Genomic DNA, 14,777 nt, shown 5'->3' on the forward strand with positions numbered 1-14,777 from the left:
CGGTCCCTCGTGGGTGCTTAGACCGCGTGGGCGGTTAACGCGTTGCCCTGGGAAGGGAGCCCCCACGGACTGGCCTCCTCTCCTGGACCGCGGGGAGAGGACTGGTAGCAGATGTACATCAGATAAATAGAATAAGCATAATGGGAGAAACTTCGAGGGCAAAATGAATTTTGAGTAGATTAAATATTTTAATGGGGTAGTGGGCATTGATGCTGTATCTGTGCTGTTAAGAGCAATGCAATTACACTTCCGTCTAATTAACAGCCTTGCTTTTAGTCTTTGTTTTCGTCAAACTAAGAGCACAAGGGTGAATTACTTTGAGAAAAGGTTTTGCTCTTAAAGTGGCTGGGTATTGCACGGCTCCATATTACTGACTTTGTCTGAATTTGGGAGCACTGCTATATGGTCCCCATAGCGAGAAGAGGCACTGTTGTGATAGGGGGTACTGCCTGTCCATGTGCATGTGTGTGTACAGAGACTGGGAGTATGTGGAGACTGGAATTTAGCGGTGCAAACAGAAAGCAGTAATGCCTTAGCAGCTTTAATGGTCAAGTCTGTTCAAGAAGCCAAATGACTGGAGCCTTTTCCTAGATTGTATGAAGACATTAAATGCAATGTTTTCAGGGGTGCAACAGTTGACTTAAAAAGCCAATAAATAAAAAGAAAGTGTGAAGCTGGGCTACTATATGTGCCTATCATTCTTGGGGCTTACAAATAAAAACTTTGTATTCTGCCCTGCTTTTACTGTAGTTTTCCGTTCGTAACCTCCTCCCCCTGCCATTTATAGCAGCACTTGATAATAAGACCGCTCACAGTACTGTCGGAGCACCAGAGAAGCAGAGGCAGAATAGCTGTCCAGGCGGAGGGCTGGCTTTGGAGCATCAGAAGAGATCCTTCCAAGTAAAGGTGGCTCATGGGTAAACCTCCAGCCTTAGTACCTCCACACTGATGTATCACTCAGTGCTGCTGGATTGCATGGTCTTTTTCATCTACCTCAACAACCTCATTAAGCCCATGAATACAGCAGTGGAATTTAGCCTATACTGTACTTGCGGCATGCAGAGCAGTCTAGTGAACACTACTTTGGTCTTAATTGTATGCGTCTTGTCTCATTGTTTGAATTGTTGAGATTTAGGGCCTAGTCCATTAACTGCTATCTGTATATGTCTAGCTGTGATGTTTGTATGAATTCCCTGTATGGGCTATGCATAAGACTAGGTCCTTTAATTCGATTAACAGGAGAGAGTTGAGCTCTTTTTGCAATTGATGATGTTTGTTTTTCACACTCAGAAGGAAATTATAGTGCTTATCATTCTCTTAAGAACTTTATAAATGCTCCACAGTCCCCGTGATGCCCCTGTTTGTTATACTTGGAAAGAATAGTAATAAGCAGAAAAACAGTGATTTGCTCGAGGTTTTAGAATTTACCTGTGCCAAAGCTTTAACTTAAAATCTGAGAGTTTCTTGGATTTATCTGTGCTCCGACCATGAGAAACTGTGCCTTTCTTCCACATTAGAAGTACAAAATTATGTTTAGATATGTTCCAGTAATTATGAAACGCATCAAAAGAGAAAATGTTAGGTTGTATGAAAGTTCATTCTCCTCTCCCAACCCAAGTCTCCATTTTTAAATTCTTTTTTAGTGAATTGCAACTATAACTGTGCATTTGTATGTATTTCTTTCAGATTTGCAACCAGCATAATGCTAAAGCTCCCAACTTGGAACAAGCATTTCACAGAATGGCTCAAACAGAACCTAATCTGGACCATGACGTATCATGGTTCCTCCTTCCGTCATATTGGGCTAAAATGGTTGTGGCATTCATTTCCTTCCTCTGTTTTGCTAACAGCTATGATGGAGATTTTGTCTTTGATGATTCTGAAGCCATCATCAATAATAAGGTTTGTCTCTCTTCTTTCCCCCCGCGCCCTTTGACATAAATGGTCGTAGGAAAAGAAATAATGACAACAGTCGATCTAAGTAGGCCCAAAGTATTCATCCTAGTAAAGAGCTTCCTTCTGATAGTCGTTTTTATGAACTTCATTTTTCTGTTTTGTTTTATTGGGTTTTTTTAAAGTAAGCCTTATTTAAGGTTGACAAACAAGCTGTGCAGCAGTGCTCTACCGAAAAGCTGGAAGCATAAGTATGCTTAACAAAATCTTATTCCTAAAGCTATTTGAATAACATGACTTGGGTTCTAATGCATAAACAAAAGAGTGAACAAATTAAACAGGTGGGGGTTTTTTGCCTCAGCATGTGTTCCCTTTCATTCTTTTGCAAGTGAGATGCTCTGCTTAACAAGTGTTGATATCTGGTCAAGGGGAAGGGATCTCTTTTTGCCATACCAAATGGACTTTGTCTGCTTGTCATCTAAGAAAGCATTATCGAGGGTTGCAACGAATTTGGATGTGATGTTTAGTAACGCTTATTCAGAGGGTACCTGTACTTCAAGACTGCCTATAGGTCTAATTTTATGCTCATTTCTAAGTCAGTGAGAGTATGCAGTAGACTTTTCTAATACCTATTGATGTTAATAGGAGATTTTGTCATTATCTTCTCAGGATGACAGATGAATAAGCCCAATGAATAAACTTACTCTAGCTGCAAGATACATAATGCATCACTAAGCGATCTCCAGCTGTGGTTTATACCATCAAAATGTTATGGGAGCAAGGAAGGCTTCCTTTTCCTAATCTCGTTCCCCACTTAAAGTTCCTGTGACAACAGTATTTTTTTTGAAATAGCGGCAGAATATTCTTGTGCTCTATTTTAAAACTGATCATACATGCAATGAACAATCCTTGAAATATTTAGAAATTAACATGTGACTTGAACAAACCTCTAGCTGAGATTCTTTTGACTTTGAGGGGTTGAGTGTCTTCAATTGCTGAGACACTTCGTAGAATCACACATAGCCGTTAGTGAGCCTGTGCTCATGGGTGGGTCTTGGTGTTACAGCTGTTATGCTCTTATGAAAGGTACTTGTTAAATGTTTGGAAAGAGAAGCACAGGGTAAAAAGAATTGCCCTCATCTGTTGGTTCTGTTTTCCTGAAGCCATGGGGATACAGGGAGGATAATGTGGAGACTCATACCACTAGAAGAAGACAATTCACATTCCTTAGACAAATTTGTGTTATGCTTGTGTAAGTCATCATACCTTGATGTATGGGGGAAAAATACATCTGCCAAATTGGAAATAAATCTCAAAGCTTCTAAGAGAATACTATAGACAAATTAAGAACCTACAGTAATTTTTAAATTTTTTTTTTTTTAAGAAGCATTATATTTTAGATTACACAGCTCCTGGCAATGTTTCATTCTGCAAGTTTTATTTGGGGCACAATTATAATATTTTAATTTCCTGAAAGAATGAACAGAAGACTGATGTTGAAACAAGGCAGGTTGTTTTGTTCATGTGCAATTTCCATACTTGTAATCTTTCTCCATTTCTTTCAGTTTTTACGTTCAAAATGTTTCAATTTATCTGTGCAACACAACAACCTGTACCAGGATTATAGCTGTTGGCAATGCTGAGAAATTCAACCAACGGCTTAAATAGATTAATTCATACCTAGTCTTTATGTTTGAAAAACTGTGAGTCTTATTCTATTTTTCATGTCAAAATCCTCTATTACTCCCTAGAAATTAAATGAGATTTTTCTGACAGTATCTTTTTAACATAGGGGTCATATGAATATATGGAAATACAAAATCCACAAGAAAAATGCAGAGACAATGAGTTTACTAGTTTAATGGAGAGGGAGAGCACCTAGCAAAGGCACAGTTTATTAAACAAAGTATAGCATATTTTATTCCTATTCAATAGAAGAGACAGCAGGTGAAGTAATTTTGTAGATTTACTGAGCATTACTATACCAGTATTTTCTTGGGTACCACACAGTGACCTTTTTGTTAATTTACTAGCTCCCACCACCACCCCAATCTTTCAATTTTTTTTTTAGCGAAAGATACACTGTTGGTTGACCCCATGCCTACCAAATTATGGAACATTCTGTTATTAGATTTTATTGGGGTTCAAGGCTGTTTTCCGGATGCTTTCTTGTCATTTTAAGCAGCATTTTAACTGGTACACAACAGTGACTTTTGTCTTTATTTACTTGCTTGGCAAGACAAAGAGTTGGATTAGGAGGAGCTTCAGACACAATGTGTCATTTCCATAAGCCTTTATATAGAAAAACTGACCTTTCTTCAAGTATTGAACTCTGCTGTCTGTAAGCTGCTACTAATCAAGTACTTAGAGATTCTTTGATATCTACTTTCAGTTCTTAAAGAGAAAACCATACATAACTTTTAAACAGCTGCGTCTCTTAGAACAAACCATTCCTATTTTAGGGTAAGTCCACCGAATGGGAAAATTAACGTAAGAAACTTTTTATCACAGAACTTGGATACCAGAGCAAGATACATGACTGAAGATTTTTAGGTCATATGGAAGTGTAATCTAATCACTAAGTAATTCCATGTATTCAGCTTTTCCTGCATTCTTCCTATGGAAGACAAAAGAAGGGTGATTCTAGCGGAAAGGGAAATCTAACCTTCCACATCTCAAATATTTTTCCCATCCCACGTTATTGAAGACCGTCTGTGACACAGAAGACATACTTTTAAAATTTTAATACTAAGAAAAAGTCTCTCTTTAATAGCCACTTTCTTTGGCAAATGTACATAAGGAGCAGTGCTGTTGGTTGGAAAAACAGTCTGAGGACCACGACGGCCACTAACAGCTGTCCCCTGCAGAGTACAAAGACTTCAGTAGATGTTAGTGTACAACCCAGACCCAACTTGCCCCTGGAAAAGCAGGCCATATTGATTGATTTAGTGGGCTGTTGGTTGAGTGCACTTCTGCTCTGAGAGTCAAATTATGACCTTTAGCGTTTGTGCATACCAGTGAGGAATGGAACAGGAACCTTAGTGCCTAAGACCAAAATTGCAGTCCTGGGAGAAGAAAGAAATTTGTAGCTATTGTTTGGCAGTAGAAACATCTGTGAGAGAGTGAAGAAACTTTGCATCTTGATAATTCTTAAGCCCAACAGGATCCCCTGTGAGTCTTGATTTCTTAAGATTTTCCCTGAGAATGCCTTAATTCACAGCAGCAATATAGGACTTTTCAAAGACTACAGTGTTAGCCCTGCTCTCTTTTCTGCGTATTAATTAGTAACCTATTAGAGAATGCTTCACTTCATTTGACAGTGTGCTAGGATTTTTAGCCTACTTCCCCTTTTTTTTAACTGGTTGTCTAATACTGGCCAAACTTATCAAGTGATAGAAATAAATCTCTTCCTGGATTTTTCTGATTTTTGGATGGGTGAAAGTCAGAATGTATTAAGAGAGAAGCAAGAAAAATTGAGTTATTTTAAGTTCAGTTTAGCAGCAGCCAGTCAGCGTGGCCCAGACATTTGGCTGTACCTTGGGACTAGCAGTGGTATATGTTCTCTCTTGCCTTGTTGGCAGGCCACAAACGCTAGTTAAGGATGAGATGGAGGGTACTGAGACCACAGGAGGTGCTCAAGATGCTATAGAAGCAAGTGAGATGGTAGCAGCATTTGAGAGGAACTAGAGTTAGTGCACCAAGGGTATTGTAATGTGGGAATCTTGTAAGTAGGTGGAGATGTAGGAGGAATAAGACATAGGACCACCAGGCTTTGTAAGACCTTTCATGGGTTTAGCAACCCGGATTGTCTGCTTACTTGTGTTTGTATTGGCTTGTTAATCTGCTGTATTTAACCTGCACATTTGCTATAGCATAAATTGATATTTAATTGCCCCAGGGAAGGAGGAAAAGAGGGGCAAGTAGAAGATCAATATGTTAGTTTGGGCTTCCCAGCTTGTCCTCACAGAAAACTGAGGTGGATGCTACCAAGGTCCTTATTTTTTCCTCTCCAAAGTGTATGTTTTCCATTCAGTAGTCTAGGTTAGACTACTTAGTTTTTTCATTATCAGCGTGGCTTTAAGATAAAAGGAAAGAGTAGGCTTTTCCTTTGCAGTGTTTTTTTTAATAGTCCCCTATCCCACCCCAAATTAAAATAATTCATTACTTTTCTGTTTTCCACTATTAATCTTTTAGAGCAGTATATAGAGATTTTGATTCTTGGTTTCATGTATTAAGAATTTTTAAAAAAAGCTGTTTGAATAGTGTCCTGTGCGAAGTAAGGCTTCAAAAAGAGCTAGTTGTTGGTTTTTATTTTTAGTGTCCTTGCTTTCATGCTTTCATTAGTAGTTGTGCTACTGACGCTGGTAGAAAAATAGCTATTTGCAGCAGTTTGTAGTTGGCTACCTTCGCAAGATAACCTAGACCTAAAATCAAAGGATTTTTGCAAAACTATAAGGTAAAGGGTTTTTTTTGTGTCTTTCATATCTCAGCTATTGACCAGGTTATCAACTGATATGAATACTCATAGCTCTACTAAATTTCATGTAGCTATGCCTACTTACAGAATCCAAACATCTTACCTTTATGATGACAGGCATCCAAGATGTGACCTTGGGTGCAAACTTCGGTACCTTGTCAAATGTCAGTAGTGAGCCAACAAAACACCTGCTATGTCCGTGTTAGCATGAGCTTATATTAGTTAAATTCTGTTTGTGTTTTAGCTGCTTTGAACAAAACAGAAATGTTAAGAATCTAGTAATTTGTGATGTTTCCTTTCAGGACCTCAGGGCAGAAACCCCACTTGGTGACCTGTGGCATCATGACTTTTGGGGTAGCAAACTCAGCAGCAATACCAGTCATAAATCATATCGACCACTAACTGTCCTAACTTTCAGGTGAGGCTTGTCTTTTTGCTCGAGGTCTGAATTTTTTAAACATATATTGGCTCAATTGATTATAGGGGAGAGGCAACAGAAAAGGAGAGACACAAAGTATCTGGAGGGTAGTTGGATACCTTTCCTGAATGATTTTCCTATTCACTACCTTAATCTCAAATTGAGTTTTAATTTTCAAATTGTTTCTTTCCCAAACTATACATTATTTTGACATTCTGTATTTCAATATACCTTTCAGAGATTGTATCTTATGCTCTTATATACTTTGGTTCTAGGGGCACTATGGTTCAGTATGTAGGTCACATCATCAAAGAACTAAGAGGTGTATGTTCCCTTCCCTTAGCCGTGCTTGCCACTTACACTGCTATTGTAGTTTCTGTTCTCTGCTTTCCTGTTGACCTGTCAAATGATTTTTTATAAATAGCCATCTACTGTAGCCTTTTGCCACTAGGTCACTGAATAGTCTTCCCACCTCTTCCCCCCTGATATTCTAACTTCAAGTGAGTATTTGTGTGAGAATCCTAGTGAGAGAGATGTCTGTCTGTATATATAACTTGCTTGTTTTCTCAAATAACTGAAGGTTTGTGAGGATTACTTCTGTAGATGCTTAGCTCATGGTTTTTGCACAAAGATTTGAGAAAGCAATAGACCATGTAGAAATTTGGCACAGTAATGCAGAGAATCCTTGAGGACTCGGTCTTAAGCTTCTTTATTTTCCCTATGCAACTCAGTGTTGTGGATGGGGACCTGGCCCTGGTCTGCAGTTGTCCCCAGTCCAAGCCAGGGACTAAGTGATTGCGGAAGAAGTACTCCCACTCTTAGTCCTCGTATTTAAGCAAAAACTTTGACTCTTGAGTGCAGTGTCAGTGTTTTAAGTACTTAGCACTGTGGGTTTCACTGTCTGCTGGGTTTTCTTCACATTTTCATCAAGGAAAATATGCAACTGAATAGAATGTGTCAGAATCTTAAAGCTATTAATGCTTTCAGTGCATTACACAGCACATGCTTTCCTTTCTTTTCAAGGTCTCTGTGGTGTATTCCATCTCTAGTAACATCCTGGTTAGTTTAAAGAGTGAACTGGGATACAGTCATTACTATATCTGAAAATATAGATGAGCACGTGGAGATGGTCCATAAAATGCTATTTTCACAAGTAAGAAATTGGTTTTCTAAATTTCCCTAAGGTCCAACTTCTATGTGTATCACATTTATAATAGGTTAGGCTTTTTTAATAGATAGCACTTAAGCCAGATGCAGGCTGACCAAATGAGCTATAGAAAATCCCTATCCAAACTAGGTTTCTGTATATCTCACCTACTGATAAAAGTATACAGATAATAACAAGATGTTTCTCCCTTTTCTTTTCCCTCTCCATTTTACCACAGAGTTCCTATCTTGAATAGAGTTTTAGACTGAATTTTCACTTACTTCCTTCTGGTTCTAATACTTGCATGAAACCTCTCTCTAACCAGTCTCACAAATTAGTTACTAAGATGTGTTAACTGAGTACTTTCTGGATTGATACTGCATTGTACCCAGGTGGTTTCTACATCATCAATCCAAATGCAAGGACATTTTTCATCTAGAATGTCAGTGGAAATCATAGTCTCAGTGCATATTAATTTCCTCACTGTGTGGATTTAATTAAAATTATTTCATTAGGTTGTTTTGGGACATAGTTTCTCTTAAGCCCAAGGGTATCCCCCCCATCCGTAGGACACTCCTGCATTGCAACGTTGAAGTTACATTGCTGACCAAAAGCCAGTTCTAAGTAGCCATAGGTATGATTAACATAATAACATTAACATACGTTTTTGGAGAGGATAGATATTATGCTGAATATGGTATCCCATATGAATACCTTTGAGTAAAGATCAGGACATTGTTTCTAGCCTACTGTGGTGGCTAAGTGATACCACCGTGCACACTGGGGTTTGCTGGTATTCTTCAGCCTTTTTTTTTTTTTTTTTTTGTGTGTGTGTGTGTGTGTAATATGATCTTGCTATGGGGTTAAGTTTTCTGTTGGCATATTTCAAACCATTGATGTAATTCCTACCCTTCATGTTTTTGTTTCTATATAGAGTTAATTACCTTTTTGCTGGAGGCTTCTACCCAGTTGGTTTCCATGTCATCAATATAATACTGCATTGTACTATCTCAGTGTTGATGGTTGATGTGTTCTCGATTTTATTGGGTGGACTGCAATTCAGTAATAAAGGAAGGAGGCTAAACCTGGCTCCAAAGACATCTCTTCTAGCTGCTTTGCTGTTTGCTGTACATCCAGTGCACACCGAATGTGTAAGTACTGAACAATTAGCTCCAATGATTTATATCTTAGAAGTTCTTGACCATCTTGACTAATTAGTTCTGACATAGCCTTACAGTCTACACATTGCTTTTATATATTCTTAACGCTTCTCTTGGCACATGTCTTATGAGAGCAATCAAATATTATGGTTAGTACATCCAAAAGCTTGTAATTCCACAGGGCTGGACCTTATTAAGGAAGATAAATTAAATCATTTAAGTACAATAACTAAAGAAGGATAGCCCTAAACTACAGAGTTTCCCTAATTACTGGATTAAGAATTCATTACTGGAAACATTAGCTCATGAGCAGCCAAGGAGAATGGAAGATAAACTGAATGCAAACGCATAACCACTTTTCATTTCCATTTGCTTTGATAAAAGAAACCAAGGAGATAAAAAATTGGAGTGGGGGCATTATATGAACTCTGTATGTGACTGTGTTAGAATACTGCATCCAGTTTTGAAGCCGTGCTGCAAGGAGGACACTGGGAAAAATGGAGAGGACTCAGAAGAGCCATGAAAATTATTAAAGGACTGGAAATCATCCCGTGACATAAGAGATCGAACTCTATGGGTTTATATTTTTAATATGAAGAAGAAGATTAAAGAAATTTTTTTTTATCAGAGTCTGTAATTATGTGCATGGGGAACACAAATTTGATAGTAGTGGGCCCTTTAATAGTGCAGACAAAAGCGTAACCGTGGCTGGAAGTCGAAACTGTAAAGATGCAGAATAGAAACCTGGCACATGCATAGCAACCAGTTAAAATACCTGACCAAAAATCAAAGTCCTTGTGTGGAAATTCTAGTGAAGAGGAGGTGGTTTTCTTAAAAAGCTCTTTTGCACTCCTAGTTAAGAAAATTTTACAGCCTTATGCCAGTGGGCTTGCTGGATGTGGTCCCTGATTGCTTGATCTTATAATAATGAGTAAATGAAATATAAAATAATGACAATGCAGGAGTCATGTTTTTTTAGAGCTTGGAAGGACTGAGCTACTGAAAAAGTACTAGCTTTAACTTGATCTTTGTGCTAGTAATGAACACTGAATCCTCAGTGCACCTTATTCTATATATGTGCAACTGATTTTTCATTTATTCACAATATGCCATGGTTTTGGCTTTTTTTCCTTGGCTTTGCACATGATTGATGGCGAAGAGGTTACAGAAAGCTATGCCTCTCAGCTGGCTGGGGACCCTGCATGTATTGGAAACCTAGAGATGGTGCAAAGTTATGTATTAGCAATTTGGCACTTTATTTGGCAGTGTAGATAAAACATCCTGCCAATCATTCTCTGGTGTTTGCTTGCCTGCAGAATAGCTTCTCAGTGAGAGCACATTGTGTTAGTGTCAGAAGGATCCCTGCTATTTGTTCTCCAAAACTAGTTCCAGATGTCAAAGTGAAGTAAAACAAGTCTTCAGTGCTTTTGATGTTCCGACGTGTAAAGAGAAATCTCACTTGAGTCTTAACTTTGTAGTAGGCTTACTATTGACGCCTTTATCAATATCCATAATTTTATTCTTCATTCCATTTGACACTAAAAATATATTTAAATCAGCAGGCGAATGTTAACAAGACCTTGGTCATGTCGAATAAATTACAGGTGATGCAGTCTGCTTGCATATGTGAGGTGTGAAGACTTGCGTATGCTTTGGGCAAACATTGGAAGAAGAGGAAAAAAGTAGCTTACATACCGTGTCTCTTCTAAGATCCAGGAGTGAAAAAAAGGCCTCTAATCATTTACACAGTGAATAATAAATCTTGCTGCACTGAAGCAGTCATGATACTGCTATGGTTCTAGCATGAGTGTGTGTCAGGCAGCATCTCCTCAAAAAGCATTCCTCATGGTTTTAGAGCTGAGTTTTAAGTATCATGGCATCCTGGTTTGGAAATGAGATGACATATTTTGACATAAAATTGTGAAGAATCTGTTTGCTGCTTTGGATTTTGGTATATACAGCACAAAACAAACTGTCATGTAAAACAGATCTTGAAAAGTTTAATGCTTTCAGTACCTATGTAAGAAAAACATCTGTTGTTATCATTTTTCTACTTACAAGTAAACAGTCTTGTGGTGTAGTGCTGTCTTCTAAAAAATGCTTATGTGATGAAATACTAAATGAAATACGAACATAAGAATATACCTGATATTAATTTAAAACTGTATTTTTTTTGTTTACCTTGTTACCAGAGACTATGGGCCTGATTCTGCATTTGAGATAACATTGTACTGTTGGAGTCATCTGAGGCCATATATGTGCTATTAGCCCCTTAATGTCTTTGTTGTAACAAGTTGGCATTATTTTCAAAATTGTCTCAGTTCACCTTTACTTTTATCTCTTTAGCTGAGAGCAGCTCCTGAAACAGAATGATACTTCACTACTTTCAACTTTCAAAGCACTCCACACCTATTGAGTTAATTTTCGTAATTCCTCTATGAGATAAAAAAAGATGCAGGGAAGTTAGGTGCATGGCTTTGGATAAATCAAGAAGTTTTTCTGAACTGAATTTAGGAGTCCAACAGTTTCTCCTTTTACGGTGCTCAAGTGAAGCTGAGGGTAAGGTGGGAGAGTCTCTTCGGTGGATTCAGCGCTACTGTCATGCCTCTACACTTCTCTTTCTCTCTCTGATGTTATTTAGAAATAGTTGTTCATATACATCATGTCAGACTGACACAAAAAAAATGCCCTTTTCCTAAGAGGGGGTTAGCAGGTACCTTTAAACAAAATGAAGATACAATTTATCTTTTTACTTTCCTCTTTCTGTTCAGCTCACAAAATGGGACAACTGGTGTACTACACAAGAACCAAAGTTTCTGCTTTTGTCCCTGAACCAATACCTCAAAAAGTGGATTAAGAAAAAAAACCTGCTGCTGTTCTGCCCTGCTTCAGAAAGGCCTCTGTCTATCTCTTCTCCTCAAAACATGGAACCCAGCACTCCAGGAAGTAGAGCTAGACTGAAAACAAAAGGGTGTTTCCATGATCCTTGCTCTGGGTGTATGTTCTACAACATGAAGGCCTATGCAGTCCCCTGCCACCCCGCTGTGTCATGATTTCCACAAAAAATTCATGGTGTATCCTGACACTTGTGTAATTGAGGAATGAAGATCCAAGAATATGTCATGCTGTGTCTCAGCAAGTTATTGTAAATACAGTTCAAGGGCTTGAACCAAAGCTTGTTGATGGCCCTGAGAATGCTCTTGATTTAAATAGGTTGGCACAGATGCAGAGTACAGAGGTGCCAGAATGCGCTTCTCATTTTCTTTTGCGTTAGTACAGCTTCTGTTACAATATACAGTTGGAGGTAGCTCTAACGCAATCAATTAATACAATACAAAAAACTGCCGGAGAGGGGATTTTTTTTCTGATTCTGCAGGCTAGAAGCTATTTGTCCATTCTAAGTGATCAGACTCCAATTTGAAGGCTGGCTTGCCTTCTGAAAGTGGACAGTCTTGATTTGCATTTCAGCAGAGCTGCCAATTTTGCTGGGGTTCAGGATGTTTGCTAAGAGTTCTACTGAAAGGCAACCTGATTCAAAAAACAAATGGAATGGGGCAGAGTCTACGTTTTCTTCAGCGAGGTCCTTCTTTGTTTCTTAAAACAGCAGTTTTTCATAAATTAAAGCCAAATCATTTACCTGGTTGATACTAAGCAAAACCCAATCAAAATTAGGATGCGGCTTAGAAAACTGGGTATCGCTAATCCAGTAAACCAGGTTTAAAAAAAAAAAAAAGTGATACAGCGATATTCTTTTATACATTTCACTCTGTATATGTGTGTGTACCTTTATCTCAGGTTTTTTAAGAATAAAATCTGGTAACCTGAAACTTTTTTCTTTGTTTTTTTTTTTTCTAAGGTTGCCGGGATTGTCGGCAGAGCAGACCTACTGTGTGCCCTGTTCTTTTTGTTGTCATTCCTTGGCTACTGTAAAGCATTTAGAGAAAGTAAGCATTCTGTTTGCCCCTTTAATTTTATATTGTGTATATTTTCTGCATCCATATATTTCAGTGAAGTATGGCAAAACTAAAAATGTCAGCTTGATGTGGTTTGAATTTACTACAGTTTATACCCTCGTAAAATATTTTTTAAAATCTGCTTTAGCAGGTATTTATTGTTAGAAGAGCTGGAAGGGTTGCTGTCCCTAATTCCCATTAAACACTAAGAATTTATTTTAAGAAAAGTGTATTTTGTAATAGGCTTATTTGTTAAATGTTTTATTGTTTATAATCATAAAGAAATATTTCAGTAAGTATTTTAGAAAGAAATCAAACCTATAAATGTATATTCTTAAATATTTTAGTACACTTTATGCCATTATGTTGGGATGGCTTAAATGAGAATGAACTTTAGGAACCTTACTTGTATTTTTAATGAATGGTAAAGAATTATTTGTATTAAGCCCTATAAATTCCTGCAATATGCAAATGCTGGCATATACATGATGAATATAGTGTTACTCAGTTTTTGTAAGACAGCTGTATTTAACATGAGCAGTTCCTTCGTAGATGTTTTTTCAAGTGAGCTTTTAGATCTGTTGTATTATTTGATCTGAATGCAAGTTGGCAGTTCAAATAGAGTTGTGGAGAAATTATCTTGGAGCTCTGTTAAATAAACACACAAGAATACATCAATTCATGATTATGAAAAACTATACAGGACATGCGATCTGGTATCTGAATGTGTCCCATCACAGGAAATAGGGGAATCATTTGGTGAATCCATGAAGAAACTGTGTTGTGAACAACTTGTATAATATCAGTTCAATAGGCATGGCCTCTAATGTTTAACCAGAGTTGACAGTGTATTACAGAGGTACTTGAGCTGGCTTTGAATGATCTACTAGTCATGGATGGCATCATAGAGCTTAGTGTAGGCTGAGGTGGGTAAGTTAGTCCACAGTGAGCTCTAAGATGCTGTGAATAAGTCCTGCTAATTGAGTTTAGATTGTTTAGAACTATTTTGCATATTTCTACAGCTGATATCATAAGTTTAACTTAATCTTCACCACTTCAAATGATACTTACAGTGATTACTGTTCACTTCTGATATTTTTTTCTCTATTTTGAGTAGGTTTCATTTCTTTCAACTGAACTAATAATTTCTTGATGAAAATTGGCCTTGGGATCTTGCTTGCTCATTTATTCTTTTCTCACCTATTTTACTGGGTATGATTGTGCTTTAATGTTTCTTCTGTTAGTGCCAGAGTAAATTAGACAAATCAAGATATTGGCTATGTGCTTTCCAGTTTGTTGGTACAGGTAGACCTATATGGCAGGGATAATAATCTTTGCTTGAAGAACTCAAGAGCCAAATTCTTAGGATGACCATTGGAGACTTTTATATAGGACTGTGTAATTATTTTGTTATGGAGGACATATCAGGAATGATTAAGAATGTGATGTGTACTCTGGTTAGGGATATTCTGAGTGCTTGTACAACTTGCAAAGGCCAATTTGATAGCTTTTAGAAGTCAGTGTCATTTTAATAGTATTCTTGTACTGAAATTCTTGTCATTGATACAGAAGAAGGAAAATGTTGTGAAGACAAGATACTTAGTATTTTTTATTGGACATTATGGCTTAGACAGGTGTACTCTTCGCTGGGTAAAAAACTGGCTGAAGGAAAATATTGTGAAGACAAGATACTAAGCAGCACTTAGTATTTTTTATTGGACATTATGGC

The 14,777-nt window shown here is 37.6% G+C and overlaps 1 protein-coding gene across 1 annotated transcript; it reads left to right on the forward strand.

Moving 5' to 3' along the window:
- Nucleotides 1-1,686: 1,686 nt before the first annotated feature.
- LOC104074756 (transmembrane and TPR repeat-containing protein 4-like) lies at nt 1,687-13,039 on the forward strand (the record flags this gene model as incomplete). Its single annotated transcript, XM_009575004.1, has 4 exons — nt 1,687-1,902; nt 6,673-6,788; nt 8,870-9,086; nt 12,952-13,039. Coding segments are annotated over 4 exons (637 nt in total), but the record flags the coding sequence as incomplete, so codon positions are not given.
- Between the last annotated feature and the right edge of the window lie 1,738 nt (nt 13,040-14,777).

The sequence above is a fragment of the Fulmarus glacialis genome, unplaced genomic scaffold (genome assembly GCF_000690835.1).
Source record: "Fulmarus glacialis isolate BGI_N327 unplaced genomic scaffold, ASM69083v1 scaffold45223, whole genome shotgun sequence".
Taxonomy (NCBI): domain Eukaryota; kingdom Metazoa; phylum Chordata; class Aves; order Procellariiformes; family Procellariidae; genus Fulmarus; species Fulmarus glacialis.